Here is a 17232-nt window from a genome sequence, read left to right as displayed (position 1 = left end):
TGGTTCTTTAAAAATCTGTCTACTTTATTAAATGTGTCATTTTTCTGTGTTTTTTTTTTTTTTCTTCAGTAAAGAAGGCATTACCAAGAGGAAATCCAACATTATATCAGGGGTTCGGATCAGATATGATTTATAAGCAGTGTGTTCAACCTGGCCAGCAAGTTATCCAAAACCACAAAGAAAAATCATTCAGAATTCTCAAGCATCATGTGAAGTCTTGATTAGGATACGGGACCTTGCGTTCACAGGCATAGATGCACACACCCAGCTGTACGAGCCCCACTCCTGTCTCTGATATAGCTCACCTCTCTATGACCCCCCAGTCCAGCTCAGGGGACATACCCCGCACCAGTGAACTGTGCTGGACTGCACTCCTTTTACCCCCCTGTAGATCTCATGCCCCCAGTTTACAAGGCCAACAGCACCTTCCCTGTTGGCCATTCTCACTCGCGAGGTCAGATGAGCTTGCACGATTCCCCCGGCAGGTCAAGGGTTTAGTGGGTCACCAACTCAGACTCCACCAGTTATCTAATGTAGCTCCCTAGACATGAAAGCTCCCTGTGAATCTACAGACACATTAAAAGACAAATTAATGGAAAACATAATAACTAGGTTACAATAAATTAACTGTTCCCACATCAATTTAGAAACCATAATACATTTATATCTAATTAATTAATACTTAATTCATGAAAAATTTAGATTTAGTTTGTTTTATGACTTTTATGTCTTCAAATACTGAGAATAAGGAAGTATTTTCCATATTACTACTACTACTACTACTACTACTACTACTACTACTACTAATAATAATAATAATAATATGGGAGGAAATTAAAGAAATTATTATTATTATTATTATTATTATTATTATTGTTGTTGTTGTTGTTGTTATTGTTATTATTATATCCCATGAGGAAGAAAAAAATCACTGACATTATTTAGAGGTCTTGCATGCACACACTCTCTAAGCACTACTGTGTATTGTGTCTAAATAGCAAGGTAAATAACTGTTTCAGAAATTATTCTGTAGAGACCATAGAACACAACAGTTTCTAACTTGTCCCTTGGTCTACTCTCTGTGGTATCTCTAGTGGAGAGAGCTTTCACAATAATATAAACAGGAATCTCGGGTTCTGGGAAAAATGAATCATTGCCTATCTGAAATTATTTTTTTATACTTGCTCAGTTGTTTGAATTATTTTGTATGGCAATAAAACAAAAAAAAATCGATTGAATTCCTTATACTCTCATGCATTCAGTGGACAAACCGCTAGTTATAGAGCAAAGTATTTTTATTTATAATTTAAATACACTTTTTTTCGCACATACATGAAAACTACAACTGACGGATAAAGTGGAAAAAGTGCTTGAATTTGGGTGACACTCGGTAACACTTCGGTTACTCGGTAACAAACTGTCCTGCAGAAATTAGGTTTGCGGTGTCGTACCGCATGCAAAGTCTGATGTACTTTGCACATGGCGCCTCCGTGTGTATGATTTGGCTCACTGCAGCTCTTCTGATCTAGGCCTTAGGACGAAAAATGAACTACGGTTTATGATGAAACGAGGTTGCTTCGACACAGCCTAACCCGAATACAACCGATGATAAAGCTATAGAAAAGCGGTTCCAGCAGTGCTAGAAAAGTGAGTGTTCCTAAAATGAGGTCTTTTATACTTGATATTGACAACTATCTGCTCTGCGGATATTTGTAATTTGTTAACACATTAAAATGTTTTCTTTTTCAATTAAAAACTATTTTACACTAGAGTAGGCCTATAGCCTGAGTGAAATATAAGGATGGCAATCATCATTTAAGACGACAGATATTTTTAAATTTTAAATTCAAAGTGTCTGAATGAGCAACCTGTTTATTACAGGGAAAAAAATAAATGAATAAAATGCAAGAAATGCAATACAAGAAATAAAAGCTTCACTATTGTGTCCTTTTCTAGCCGCGGGAGATTGCATGAAGCGGATGACAGGAGCAAAGGCGACAACAAACTGACCAAAGGGAGAGAGTGCGCTTGATATTTTTAGACTACTGCCACGGGGAGGCGGGTCATGGATGCTTGAGAAACAGGAGGCGAACAGCAGGTGGAGACTGATGCGAGAAAGAGGCGGGCACGGACCTGAAAACATTTAGAGCTGTCCGATTAAAAACGATATCCTTAGCGTTAGTCGTTGGCGTTGTATTGGAGCTGGTTGCGGAATTTTGATAGTCATTTTCCCTCGTGGTTTGATTTATTCTGCTTAGCAAGAGTACCGTATGCGACGTGTCGGTCTTGACAGCCTCTTTACACGCTTTGTGGGCAAACGAAATGCCCCCCTGCTAAACAGATTTTATTATGCAGAGGGTAAGCGGGACTGAATGCGTCCGGTTGGAACAAATAATCGGTTCTGAAAATCATCGGCGAACTAAGAGGTCAGTTGTGCCTTGATACTTTGTATGTCTGAAAGGGCGCTTATATGCGACATTGCTTCTCGCAGACTATTCTTGTTTTGTGAATAACTGCTTTGGTGTAGTCCTGCTGGGTGTCATCTTAGGCCGTAGGCCATAGGGGTTCTTCTTAGAGCTGAAGAGCTTTATTTATTGCAGTCTAATGTCACATAAAACATCGCCTCGTACAGCTTCTATCTGGAAAACATAAACCTTGCATCAAAGCTAGATTCAGTTTAATATAGCATCGTGATATATGAAATTTATTCCGTGGAATAATACAACGCAAAAGGTTTTTTTTTAATTATTATTTATTTATTTTATTTATTTTATTGTGGTTAATGTGCTTGTGCACAGTAGCGTCTGACGCATTCACGTGGAACAGTTTGCTTGTGTAGTGTGACTCATATATGTAGAATATCTTGCGTGTAATTGTGTGCTTGTAAGCTGTTGGGGAAACAGTCAGATAGCATGTCATACAGACAGACAGATGGATACAAATTTTTCACGCTAAAAATAGCAAACCCATGATTTCATCATTCTTGATGTGAACCAGTGGACTTTTTAAACGATACTGAGGTAATTAAACCTTAATAGAACAAACAATGTAAACATGAAAACATGTGTAAGCTAGACTGCATGCATCTCTGATGCTTGGATTGCATCATCCTTGAGCCTACAAACTCTGACCTCTGGACAAAGCAAAATACCCTCTGTGATTTTCACTTGACCATGTGTGTGTTTTATACAGTTGCATGACTTAAGTACCCATTTTTCCTCTTTCTTTGCCTCTGCTTGTGAGCAGCCCACCATGGTGGATCCACTGGAACCAGAGGACCAGAGTAAGATCAGGGATCCACAGATTGAGACCCCTACTGCAGCCTCTGAAGCCCCATGTCTGCCTGAGCAGGGGGAGGATAGGGAAAAGGAAGAGGCTACTGATGGCGGTCCAGAGAAAGCACCCGCAGCTACACCAGAACAGAGTCCTCAAGGCAGCCAGCCCCAGAACAGCGAACCTGAACATCAAAAGCTGCACTTGGACCTGTACAACTTTGACTCTCCGGCTGCAGAGGGCAGCCGCTATGTGCTGACCAGCCCTCATTCCCTGGAGGCGTGCGCGCGATGCGGAGTTAAACCTGTGGAGCTCCTGCCCCGGCTGCTGTCCGACTTTGCACGTGAGGCTCCAGGGCGCAGCATGCGTGTGGCCACAGGCATGTTCGAGGTGTATGAGAGAGACAGGCATACTAAACTCAGACAGTGCAGAGGCGAACGAGAGAGGCTAATTCAAGAGGAGAAGCGGAGGCTTCTTCAGACATCGCTCAACAGCAGCAGCAGCAGATCACTGGCTTCAAAGAAGCCTGAAAACACAATCAATGTTGGATTGTCTCAGCAAACCAGCCACAGTTCTATTAGCACTGGTCCCGACCCAAAAATGTCCCCCACTACCAGTGGTCAATCCAAAACACATACGGTGTCAACTTCACGTCCCACCTCAAAAAACATGCCTCAAGGATCTGAACATTTGTCAACACCTCCCTCATGTGCAAGTTCCTCCAATAAAGCTAGTTCAGTAAGTTCTGGTCACACACTTAAGGGGGTGTCTGGAAAGCAGTCCAAGTTGCCTGCTGCCGAACCTGCTGGGCTAACTCAAGGATCTATACCTGCAAAAACAGTTCAGTCAACAGGAGCAACAGTGTCCAAAAAACCTTTCAGCACTCCAGCAAAGGCTGCAAATACTTTCCCCAGATCAACACCAAAGCCATCATCTTTCCCAAGGATGCCGACGTCTTTAGCACCAATCATATCCAAATCTGCAGCACAAAGCCCAGCCAATGGCATCACCAGTCCATTTGCTCAGCACAACGGACATGTTGTGCCCGGCTCAAGAGTCCGAGAGAGAAGCCATTCTTTAGAATCCCTGCAAAGAAGACAGGAAATGGTTAGTTCCTCTACGGCTTCCACTGCTACCACGACTACAACCACGTGTGCCTCTTCAGAGTCGGCATCCTCTTCCTATAGCTGGGAAGGAACACGGGATCAGTGGGGGAGGAGCTCCAGCCCACGCACTCGCGCCTTAGCTACATTCAACTCCCTGATGGGTCGCAGCCTGAGCCTGGGTGACCTCAGCCACTCTCCGCAGACCACGCAGAAGGTGGAACGCATCGTGAAGGAGGTGAAGCGGCGCGGTCTGAAGGCCGTGCCGGAGCGGGACCGCAAGATCGCGGCACTAATGCTGGCCAGGTACCAGGAGGAGGACATCATGAGCCAGACGCGCTACGTGGCACACCTGCAGTGGGACAGTGAAAGGCGTCTGGAGGAGCTGCGTCGTGAGCGGGAGGAGCGCGAGAAGCAGCGCGCCGTGTTGCAGTGCCATCGTGCCTGGCACTCGCAGGTGTCCACCAGGCAGCGGAGACTCAGTCAGCAGGAGAGGGAGGCGGCGGCGGCCAAGCTGCGGCAGGCGGCTGAGAGCGAAGAGCGCCGGCGGGAGCTGGCTGAGCAGCAGGAGCGAAGCCGGCTGCAGAAGCTGCAGCAGGCCGCCCGTGAAGAAAGGCAGAAGAAGGCCATGCAGGAGCAGAACCTCAGGGCCCTGGAAGAAGAGCGGGAGGCCATGTTGGAGCAGGAGAGGCTGCTGCTCAGGGAGAAGCTAACCATCGCTGAGCTGAAGAGGCAGGAGCGTGAGCACCAGGTCCAGGAGGAGCGCCGCGGTCTCAACCGTGCCGAGAAAAGGCGCCACGCCGCCCTGATTCAGGAGATCGCACGGCGGGAGGATGACGAGCGCGAGGAGGTGCGGCGGGCAGCGCAGGAGAAGCTGAGCCGCTCGCAGGAGAACTACGAGCAGATCCAGGAGCGGCGCGGTCAGGAGCTTCGGGAGAAAGCCAAGCGTGAGGAGCAGCTGATCCAGAAGGCGAGAAAGGTGGCAGAGCAGCGCGAGCGGCAGCAGAAAGAGCAGACCGAGGCCCGGGCGCGGGAGGCAGTAAAGAGAGCGCAGCAGGCTGCCCTGCTGGCTGAGGAGAGGGCCCGCGAGAAGGCCCAGCGCGCCGTGCAGAGCAGGCTGGAGAAGGAGCGCCTCCAAAGGTTGAACCGGCAGAGAGTGGAAGAGGAGGAGCAGCAAAGGCGCCTGGAGTTGCTGCAGTCGATCGAGCGCAAGCTTGAGAAAAGCGAACAGATCTTCCGGGAAAAGCGTGCCGTGCTAGAAAGTGCCCGGTCGGTGGCACGCGCCTCCTTCCACGTGCGTGACCGTGTACGGGAAGAGACCAACATGCGCACGTTTGACAAGATGGCCCTGGAGGCGCAGTTAAAGGCCAGTCTGGATGAGAAGTGACAGCCCCGACCTGTCTACCCTTGCCATCGACCTACCACTAGGAATGAACTGCTTGAGCTTCTATAGTAGCCTCATCATTGAACAAGACCCATGTCATTGCTGGATCTGTAATATTTCATCACATACAATAATGATTTTATCACAACTGCTGGGCCACTTATGTATAAAATATCTTCTCCTTATTTTTGTTACCTTTGGCCTTGGTACCTGGTTGTTGTGGATGAATAGTTTTCTACTTTAGCAAATAGCCAAAATGAAATGATGACTGCATGTAAAGGGACTAGGTAGTCACTATTGCATCACTGATGGTTTATTTCTCTAAAAGAGAACAAAAAGAGGGTGCAGACTGCTTTGTAAGACGGAAGTGGATATTAATAATACCATATTAAAAGTCCTAGAGACCACCCCTTCAGAAATCTCTGCTCAAAGTAAGCAATGTCTGTACTATGTGTGATGGACAGCACTGGAGTGCTGACCATGCCACTGTGGAGTGTTGCCATAGCAAGAGAGAGAGAGACCTCATCACCCTGCAGGTGCTGACAAGGTGATGGAGAGATGACCCTGAGTCAGGATCCCTGAGCTTGTACTGATGTTCAGAATTCCATCCCAATTGGGTATGTTCATTTTCTATACTTAAATCTGCTTTAATAATGGAGAAATTACTTCTTTCTGATGCAAGTTGGTGAATAACTATCTAATACAGAAACAGTACTGATGATTTCCATTAAAAAAATAATACAATCTGCTCATCCAGTAAAACAACTCTTATTTTGAGCAGAACATAATTCTACTGCTTTAATGCACTGTCTGAAAACAAATTAAGTTGCCTTATGTTGTCTTACAGCAAATACATTGACTACACACAGAACAGTTGATTATTCCCTACAATTATCCAAAACACTCTACAGAAGGGAAAGAATGTTTGTAGAAATCTCCATGACTAGGAAAATGGGGACAGAAAGAAAACAGATAGTGAGTCATGCTTTAATGCTGTAGTTGCCATAGTAATGTGCAATGGAGAAGGTGTCCCAGTCCTTTGATGAAACCACTAGGGATCATGGGAATGTGAGTGGGTTGCCAGAGAAGGGGGGCAAGGGGGGTTGGTGAAGTGAAGGAGCTCTTTTCGTATGCATGGAGCAGAAAGTGCCATCTTATTCGACCATGTCTTTAGGGGACTGCAGAGCTTCGACTGGTATCTGTGAGAAAGCACCACAGTGTGGATTCCTGGATGTGCCTCCCAGTGAAATCCTATCAGACCATGACTGAGCACAACCTGCCATGGGCTTCTTAAAACTAGTCTGCAATAGAGATCGTGCGTAAGGGTATTTGCGGTTCATCAAAATTCATTTTAAATTAGATTCGCAATCCACCGGCATAAAGGACTCTTATGGAAATCTACAAAAGTTGTGCATTTCTTTTACTGTTGATTGAGAACAAGTCTGAGGTTAGAACATTGCCAAACACTGCTCTCTAATGTGCTGTATAGCTGATCTAGGCATCTATTGTCTGAAAGACAAATGTAAAAGTGAATGAGACATTTGATGTAGGTTACACAGGATTACAGTATTATCAGGACAATGTACTCATTAGCATGTGCAGCGATTCTGCTATCTTGCTTTACGTTACAGGTGCTCTATGGCTTAAGCGTCTCATACTAATATAGTATGAACCTTTAGGTGTCAGTATGTCAGATTGAGAAAAATCTATATAATATTTCTCTGTGAAATGTAATAGAGAATATTAAAGGTTCCTTTTTAATTGACTACCTAATGGGTGTAGTAGGTATGACGTGATCATTGAGTCAAATGGTCATGTAACCAGCAGACGTCCAGTGATGAGCATAACAAAACAGACAAAGCCAAGACGGAGATGTTAGTTACTGTTAAACAGAGTTAAGTTACGAAACAGTTTTCAATGCAAATGCAAAGTAGTAACATTCTTGTTTCATTCATCTGAAATGTTGATTGTCACTGTTAAATAGTGATATTCTTATTGTTCTTGATCATTATCTTTTATATTGGCAAATGATAAATACTAATGAGTGCATGTTTCATTTGCTTCTTAGAGCATATGTTTATCTAGTAGTGTGAAAGATGATAATGATGAAGATGAACTCTACTGAATGATCCCTCACAGTCACCAGAGGATGCACTGGAATGTTGTGATCCCATATACAGCAGTGACTAACCTAAGCATGGTTTAAACAACCAATCACTATTAAAAGACTACATTTTCTAAGGTACAACTGAAGTCATTGACAGTTAATTTTAACAAGCAAAAAAACCCCCCAAAAAAAACCAAAACAAAAAAAAAAACAAAAAACAACCTAGTTTTGTCTACATTATCATGAAACATTTCACTGCATTTCATTTCTGTATTTCTGGTACAACACAAAGGATGGCCAGCTGAAAGCAAATTGTGGTGCTTGGTGAACAAAGTGTACAGTTTAAATAAATCTTCCTTTCATATTGTGCATTTGCTCCTGTTCTGGTTTTGCTCTAGAATGGTGATACAGGGTATTTTGTCCAGCTATAGAGTGAAAATGTGAATAACATTTCCATATCTAATAACACCTTATGAGGAAAAAAGGGAAACACATTTTTTTTTGATTATATGATAATTATATGATTATTATTAAGATCAGTGCCATATTCTCTTAACACTTGGAATTGTTTGCAAAACACAATATAAATATTCCAAGATAGAATGTGCTGTAAAATGAGGCCAACATGTAATTAGCTACAGCAGAACTGATACTGTGGCAGTTGTCCATATGTTGAGGTGCTATGCTTTTTTGATCTAGCACTGCACGTTTGCTGTTTTTGTTGCCGAAGCTCAGGAGAGTAAATGTGTTCAACCCTCTAACGAGGCGGAAGCTTTGCAGCATGAGTGATAATGTTGCAGGATTACAGGATTACTATCTTTTTTTTCCTTTTTCTTTTTTTTTTAATTATCAGACGAATGTTAAATTGTTAATATTCATTTAGATTTAAATGGAACCAAAATATGTTCATGCAGTAACTACTAACCCAGTACATGTTTCTCTAGACACAAATACCATAATACAGAATAGTATAGGAAATGTTTTTATATGTTTTGAGCAGTAATAAAAGAATGTACTAACTCTCAAACATTAACATTTTAACAAAGTAAATAACACATTCCTGGGGTAACTCACGAACAGAAGTTTGAGACAGACTGTTGGCCTCATACTGTGAGACTGTTCAGTCCCATGATCATAAGATGTAGCCTCCAGTGGAGTTTTGTGGCAGAGCTGATTGCTAAACAGGAGTATTGCCACCTGATTCCAGATCTGTTCTTCAGGTGTTAGGTGTTACAAGAGGGTTTCAAAAAAGGGTTACAGCCATCTGGCAACGCACCATCCCATTCTCAATCCTCAGGCTTTACTTTGTCCTCACGGGCAATGATGTTGTAGACACGCTGTCTAAAGGACTTGTCTGAGGTCAGGCGCCGGGCGGTCTCTTTCAGGTCCTCCAGGCCGGAGGTGTCACCACGTGAGCAGACAAATGACTGGGAGTGTTTCACTGTGCACACAAATAGAGAGGGGGGGCAGGGGAAGTGTTTGTAAACACTGGTGAAACAACAGGCTGAAATCATTCCATTTAGCTCCAATTTTAATGTCCTAAAGTGCAACACTAGACAATTGTCCATCATCATGCCATAGCAGAAGTATGCCACTGCATTTCTGTGTAATTTGGTGTAAAACATTCTTTATGTTTATTCTAAGTGGAATACTAAGTGATGCTAGAATGTCGTTATTTTGTGTCTGTGTGTGTGTGTGTGTGTGTGTGTGTGTGTGTGTGTGTGTGTGTGTGTGTGTGTGTGTGTGTGTGTGTATGTATGTTTGGGAGAGGGAGATGCTTACAGCCATGTTGCCTGGAGGCATGCCTCTGAAGACGACAACTCTTGATCCGCCGGGCAGCTGCTTTATGAAGGTATACAGCATTCTTCATGATGGCAGGCAGTTTTGCATCAATCTCCGCAGCACAGATACACTCCTCGAAAAAATCTGCAAGCAAACATTCTCAACATTCATTGCAGTCCAAGTAAATTTTACACCAAAATAATAATAAAGACTTTGTTCTTTTTTTAAAGGTAGAAAAAATTGATTTGTATTAATTTTTAAAATGAAGACTTCTAATTCATGAAATTGCATCAGTAAAATGCATCTTAGAATTTAAACAGAAGTATGCTTTCAGTCTGATAAAATTTTTAGGCAGAATTGCAAGTTTAGAATTCATGCAACTTTCCAATCAACCAGATGCATTCCAAACAAAATGCAAAATGTATTAAGCAAAATCCAAGTGACATTTCCCATATTTGGCCCCTTTTGCCCTTCTTTGAAAGCCGATTTATTAACCGACTCTATTCTGCCTGTTAACAAGAGGCAACGAGATGTAGCCATTCAGGAAGAGCAGAAGAGGGCACCTCATGAACACGCACACATGGACTCACTGCGGAGGTGGCTGACGTCCCCTCTCAGTTTCTCATCCCGCTCTTGGCTCCGTTCTGTGCAGCTGAGGCCCTGCTCCAGGTCCTGCAATGCCTCCTCGGCCAGTTTCAGCCTGCACTCCAACTGGGTGCGGGACTCCATCTCAGCCTCGTGTATGCACACACACACACACACACACACACACACACACACACACACACACACACACACACACACACACACACACACACACACACACACACACACACACACACACACACAGGTATATTACATGCATCATACTTATGTAAAGAGGAAGACATCATATTCTTGGGATGGTAGTGGCTCCTAAACTCTGGAATTCCTTGCCTCTACATTTACATAACTGCTCATCCACTACAACATTTAATACTGAATCAAAAATGTAACGTTTTGACAAGCATCACATATCTTCCTGTTTTTGATACCTTGCATTGTAAATTTGCTTTGTTCTGTTTGTATGCTTGGTTTCTGCTTTTTCTTTTGTTCTATTTTTGCCTTTCTTCTATGTCAAATTTCTCGTATACGTCTGCTTTTGTCTTCTTCTGGGCTACTTTGTAAAGTGACCTTGGGCCTGGAAAGGCACTATATAAATTAAACATTATTATTATTATTATGGTACCAATGACAAAATAAAGAGGGCATCATATGAGAAATATGTTTCACTGGTGTGAAAGAGTGCAGTACAGATTTCAGCATTTTTGAAACAAGAAGTAATGTGTCTGTATATGTGAACGTACATGTGCGTGTATGTGTATAGAGAATGTGGAATGGGTATATAGAGAATTTCACACTGTAGTATGATAAAACAGTAGGCAGTGACATGAATCTGTCTCCAAATACCATCACAGCCTAGCCAGTATTCATTAGACACAGATTTTCTGCGTGTTGTTAGGCTCAGTATTACTGGCAAATGACTGGGACAGTGTAACATGAGAATGACGCAGGACTGATTCAGTAATCTTTCAAAAGTAACAAAGGCATCCGGCTTAACCTCAGTCCTTACCTTCAGCTCTGCCTCAGTCTGCTGCTTGTCGGCAGTGAGCTGGGTGTAGGACTGCTGGAGGACTCGAGCCTGTGAGGAGTAGAACTCTCTCTCATCCTGCAGCACCCTGGCTCGCTGCTCATTCTGCTTCAGCCTGCAGGGGGAGACAAAGCAGCACACAGTCACCCTCCGCAAGCAGGAGAAAACAGCAGCGGATGCTCGAGTGCAGAGATCCACTGAGCAAGGTAAACAAAGTCTGGAATACCTGCCTCAGGTGTGGTATGATTTTTAACAAATCTAAAATGTGGACTGGTTTTTGAATATCAGCTCTAGTGTATCTGATATTTCTCTGATTCAGTGCGTGTCTGGTTTCTCTCTGAGCACTCAAGTGAGACTCGCTTAAATAAGCAATGCCTGCACAATCTGCATTGCTTCAGACAGGATACTACAGGTAGGGTGTTCTGTATTCAAATGGGGTTACAATTACTCCCCAACCATAGTATATTGTAAAGCTTTCTGTACTGAATTACATCAAGTCATAATTCCATCACTTATGGCTACACAAACTAGGAAAAGCATGTAAGTTAAAGTCATCTTACAGTACATTATCACCCAGACTTGCCAGATATCTCTGTAAATAATAGAGATTTGAAATCAATAGCCCCATGAATGCATGAGGTTCTCCATGGTTTGCATTGCAACAACTTTGCCGTAGGATCATTAATCAGCCTGAGTGAATTTGCGAGGGTAAACAGCTAATCCTTATTCCAGTGTTATTTGTCCATGGGGCTCTTGTGAATATGGTTTCCATAGGGGACTTTATGCTGCTGAGTGCACTGCCTGTACTGCCTGTACTGCCTGACTGCCTGTCAGGTCACTCCTAACCTCCAGGCAATCTAATTCTTCCCTGCCACTCCCTGCTCATGGGTATCTGATCGATGCTGTGGCTTGTTTGCAAATCGATGGACATTTCCACTCAGTGGCCTCTGCCCTCCATTAACGGGTTGGCCAGTGGGCCTCGCACACATGTCCATTCCTTCACATACACTGCAACACGTGCAGATAATACATGTTACTGGTAAGCAGGGCATAGAATATTTAAGTTCTCAGAAAACTAGCTCTAAGAAAACAGCTAACATTGCATTTATTCTGCCACTAACAATCAAAATATGGAAAATGTCTGATTTATGCAGAGGAGGGTTCTCCTTTAAGATGCTGTAACTTTAGGAGTCATGAGAGGAATCAAACTGTTCTTAAGCATTGTGGATACATGCTGGTATCTCTTCTTCTTCTGCCTGTGCTTATTCACTGTGGAAACATGGCTGGTATCCCTTCCAACTTACCTCTCTTCCGCCTGTTCCTTCTCCTGGAGCAGGCTCCTCATCCGCTCCTCGATGAGGCACAGGTTTCCTTGGAGCTGTTCCTCTGGTGCTCCAGGTTGCTGAGAGTCTGGGGAGGAGGGTGGGGGAGAAGGCTGGGAGGAGGCTTGGGTGGATGTCTGCGGATTCATGCTTAGCAGCCCTCGCTCTCTGAGCAGCTCCAAAGTGCGCTGTTTCTCTTTAGAAAGTTCCTACACAGATGCCAATACAACACTGCAGCTATTTGAATCTGTAATGACTACACCACTCGATAATAATGGTACTCAATATCACTTTCATTATAAATTAAAATGTTTTATTCTTGTGATCATTATCAATCATTTAAACAATCAAATAAAATCAGTAAGTGCAGCATGGTGCACCTCAAGAGACTGCTGCAGCAGAGTGGTAAGAGCGCGGAGCTCCTCGTTCTCAGTCTCCACTACCTTCAAGCACTGAGCCGTACCATCCAGATCCCTACCACCAGACCACTGGGTCAAATACAGGCCATTCCCTTCACACACATTTCGCAAAGCCATTTCCATAAGAATCAAGTGGACAAGAAACATAATTATTTTAGTCCTGCATTTACTATGTCCTTGCCCCAAAGTGGCATGAAATGGGTTCCAAAGTTCAGGTCTGGTCATTGTATATGCAGCAGAAAGCAAGGCTCACAAACGGATCTGCTCCTGCTCTGCCCTCAGCTCCATCACCACCTCCTCGAATTTCTGCCTCTCCTCCTCCAGCACCTGGTTCAGACGCTCCAGCTCCTGCAGGACTCATGCGTGTCCAGATGCCCAAAAGACAGCATAAACACATAACATTGTAAAAACAAACAGTGTAAGAAACAAAAATAATCCACACATCACACAGGCACAACACATTTGGCATGCATTCAAAAATAGAGGCATAAATATGCACACACAATTTCACAAACTCTGCATCTTTCTCATGCACACGTAGGCACACACACAAACACAAATACACCACCCACTTACCTAGAAGCTTGAGAAATGGATATAAATATGTTTACTTATACGAGAATATGAGAAATAGATATAAATATGTTTACTATATTTTTTATATATATATATATATATATATATATATATATATATATATATTTATATTTATTTATTTATTTTTTTTGCTTATATGTAAACAAAACCTACTAACCGCCTTCTGTTCCTTCTGTAAACTCAGTTCTTCAGTCTCCTCCATTAGTTTATCTGAACAACAACAAAAATACAATTAGCAAGTCTTCTTCTGTGCCATTAACATCCACTAACACCACATACAGGCTTAACTGACTATAGATAGTTATTTATATATATATATATATATATATATATATATATATATATATATATATATATATATATATATATATATATATATATATATTTATATATATATTTTTTTTATTTTATTTTTTTTTTCGTGACCAGGTATTGCTTGGATCCAGAATTAATTCTAAAGCATTATCAAAGTAAGCCTATGGAGGTCTCTCTGCTTGAGATGCTTATGTATCTCACCCAGATACTCCTGTTTCTCTTTGGCCAGCTGCAATCCCTGAGCCTCCAGGCTCTCAATCATCGCCTCTCCCAGCTGAGCATTCTTCCATGTGCTGAGGACATAGCACCACATTACTAATCCTACAAAGGGCAGATTCACTACTCTATACACATTGGTGCCTTATGCACATTACAGCCTATGTGCTCTTAAGTTTTACTGACACATACCGTGGTACCAGTATAGATTTTGTACAATGTAAAAGTTGCTCACACATTTCCTGACTCCTGTAACATTTGCAGCCATTGGCTCTGCTCCAGCACCGACTCTGCTGCTAAGACTATGTCCCCCTGTGGAGGGGGATCAAAGCAGCCTTGTCAGAAAGAGGCTTCAGAGTTTTCCCACTTCTGCTGCCAATGATGTGTTGTAGTGTTAACAGAGGAAGAGATCATACAGTGAAATCGTTGTGGCTGATAACCATGGCAAAGGGCATGCCCTGATCGCCCTTTGACTCCACCACACAGCCACCCAAAGGAATAACTCCCTGCAAAGTAACAACAAAAAATGAAATTAAATAAAAAAGAAAAAAAGAAAAAAAAAAAGGTCTGTCTGCAAGTCAGAGAATGATCACAAGCTGAAGAAAAACCAGCAGGCAAAGAACAACCAAATCAAAATCCTTTTACCTCCAGACATTGCTAGACACAATTTCACCTTAAGACAGCTAGAATTACTTCAAACTTAATGGCTGCATTATTGTATGTAGATCTGTACATCAGTACATTTCAGTACAAGTGCCTGTTATTACCTTTGGATGGATGTTGAAGTACCTGTTAGTCTCAAAGTTTCTTTTTTCACTCTCAGCATAATAAAGCAGGAAGCTGTCTTTGATGATGAAGAATCTATTCAACGTAAAAGCAAATGGGAATCAAGGCCAAATGAGAGTCAGTGCCAGGGAACAGATCTGATGTTATGCTCTAGCACTAATAAATACATTATGAACTAGGCCTGGAACCAAGGCAGTCAGAATTCAACATTACACAGGAGTGGTATGAACAAGATAATGGCATTTTTAATGAGAATATTATATTTATACTGCATATTTATATTTATATTCTTATACTGTAGAATCTTTTTTTTCTCAAAATACTTTAACGGATGGCAATCATTCCCTTCGTGTGTCATTCATTAATACATACTAAGTACTGAAAGTTAACAGTCATTCCTTGATCTATTAATCTGTATATTTCCAGTACAGTACCTAAAATGACCAATGACAGAGGTATAGAATATCATAATGGCTCAATAAGGATGATTTGTGTATCAGTCACTATATAATACCTTTTACTCTCTTCTGGCATATTGCTGCTTTCTTCAGTGCATATTTTTTGTTCCATCACAAATTCATTTTATCACATGCAAACAGTATAACAATTTAACAAAAACACAGCCTCAGTATAACGCAGCCATATAAATCAAACCAACCAAAAAATAACAACTTTCAAAAATGAATAATATGCAGCACAATCTATACTATTAATTTAAAAGTTCTGGGTATTAATGACCCAAAACCACTACATAATAAAGTTCTTAATAGAAGTCATCCTGTTAGGCAACATATGGAGTGAATGGCTCACAGTACCTTCGAGACCACTTGGCAGATGGGCGTCCAAAGGGTCTTTTCCACAGCACCCCATGCAGCTGCACCTTAGTGCTGATGTCCAGGAGATCTGAGTCAGCCAGCTCCATGGACGTCCAGGAAGAGAACAGAGAAGGCTTGGACAAGGAAATTATGGCAGCCACTTTCCGGGGAGGTGGGGAGGGTAGGTTAAAAATAGCAGGATACACTCTATAGCAACTAAACGCAGCCTTGCACACACACACACACACACACACACACACACACACACACACACACACACACACACACACACACACACACACACACACACACACACACACAGGTCCAGCAATGAACATTTTCAATAAATTGCTGAGGAGGAATGACATGCATCCTAGTACTGGCATCAGCCAGCATTGGATAACGAAACACAAATGCAAGGATAAACAGAGACAAGAGAGCTAAGGATGGGAGAAAGACAGAAACAGGAGCTTTAAAGATGTGTTTTGCAATCAAAAGGAAGGCCAAGGCATGTTACTCTTTATGCTTTTATTCTCCTCATGACAGTCAGTCTCACTTTAACCGATTGGAGGTGGGGATGCCAGCCCAGGGTAACGCCCTCATTTACATAAGAGCATCCACATCCTCAGTAAGTGAACTTGCTTTAGAACCTCTTTGTGTCAGAGCAGAGGCATGTTTCTGTCAGGTGGTTTTCCACCTTAAAGAGTCAGACACAACATTCATCTATCTTCACAACTCTTAAAATAACTCATGTTCCCACTGAATAGATTTGTACTAAATGAGTAGTACAAATCTTAGTGTTCAGTGGATTCATTCAGGAGAGACCAAGATCTAGAGTCCTTCACCAACTTCCAAGTGTCTCTTAAATAGTTCTTGATAAAAGATGTCTGTGGCTCAAATTTGTCCAATGAGCAAAAGAAGACAAAACAATAAAAACTTTATTAAAATAATATGCACTTTTTTCCCCAAAAATTAAGACCCAAAAAAAAATTACTCTTTGTGGAAGGCCCATGTGAAAACTTGTCTTTTAGCATCGTCAGCCCCACTGCAATGGTGGAGCGCCATCTCAATACCCAAGAGCAACGCCTGCATTGGCATCAAAATATGGCACTGCATGTCAAATAACCCCCGTCGTCATTGATGAGATTCTAGGATACCAGAAGTCGTCATGTACTGATGCTAACATCCAACTATTGATCTCCTTACAATGATAAAACCCTTAAAATTTCCTTATGTACAGCTCCTAGCATTTTAAATTCCTGACAGCACAAAAAGACGCTGATACTATGCCAGCGCAACAACAGAAACAAAAAACACTGGTCAAAAAATGCCATAGGACAGCGTATACACTTTCAATAGCTAATCAGCATAAGGAACAAAAGTTCCTTTGTGTGCCTCTCAGCTCTATCTGTACTGTCTAACCTACTTTGTTCACTATTTGGGTTTCAAGACCATTGCACTTAAAAAAAAAAATAAAAAAAAA

General features: G+C 42.2%; 2 protein-coding genes across 4 annotated transcripts; one reads left to right on the top strand and one right to left on the bottom strand.

Moving 5' to 3' along the window:
• The first annotated feature begins 2089 nt into the window (after positions 1-2089).
• Positions 2090-7207, top strand: ccdc177 (coiled-coil domain containing 177). Of its 2 annotated transcripts, none has more exons than XM_027020568.3 (2): positions 2090-2426; positions 3247-7207. In XM_027020568.3, the coding sequence occupies exon 2, from the start codon at positions 3253-3255 to the stop codon at positions 5761-5763; it is 2511 nt and encodes an 836-aa protein (XP_026876369.2). In that variant the 5' UTR covers positions 2090-2426; positions 3247-3252; the 3' UTR covers positions 5764-7207. The 2 variants fall into 2 exon arrangements, with proteins under 2 accessions (XP_026876369.2, XP_026876370.2); XM_027020569.3 differs by lacking the exon at positions 2090-2426 and adding an exon at positions 2433-3020.
• Positions 7208-7345: 138 nt separating this feature from the next.
• plekhd1 (pleckstrin homology domain containing, family D (with coiled-coil domains) member 1) lies at positions 7346-17209 on the bottom strand. 2 transcript variants are annotated; one of them, XM_035533048.2, is made up of 13 exons: positions 15750-17209; positions 14916-15009; positions 14565-14654; positions 14384-14460; positions 14134-14225; positions 13775-13827; positions 13274-13368; positions 12982-13075; positions 12584-12810; positions 11262-11394; positions 10240-10384; positions 9650-9793; positions 7346-9308 (listed from the first exon to the last, which is right to left on the bottom strand). In XM_035533048.2, exons 1-13 carry the CDS (start codon positions 16133-16135, stop codon positions 9154-9156), a joined length of 1785 nt encoding a protein of 594 aa, XP_035388941.2. In that variant the 5' UTR covers positions 16136-17209; the 3' UTR covers positions 7346-9153. The 2 variants fall into 2 exon arrangements, with proteins under 2 accessions (XP_035388941.2, XP_035388943.1); XM_035533050.2 differs by having other exon boundaries at positions 14938-15009; positions 15750-15786.
• Between the last annotated feature and the right edge of the window lie 23 nt (positions 17210-17232).

The sequence above is a fragment of the Electrophorus electricus genome, chromosome 10 (assembly GCF_041902795.1).
Source record: "Electrophorus electricus isolate QZ-2024a chromosome 10, ASM4190279v1, whole genome shotgun sequence".
NCBI lineage: Eukaryota > Metazoa > Chordata > Actinopteri > Gymnotiformes > Gymnotidae > Electrophorus > Electrophorus electricus.
Note: the sequence above shows the minus strand (reverse complement) of the source record. Positions and strands in the feature narration are given on the sequence as shown.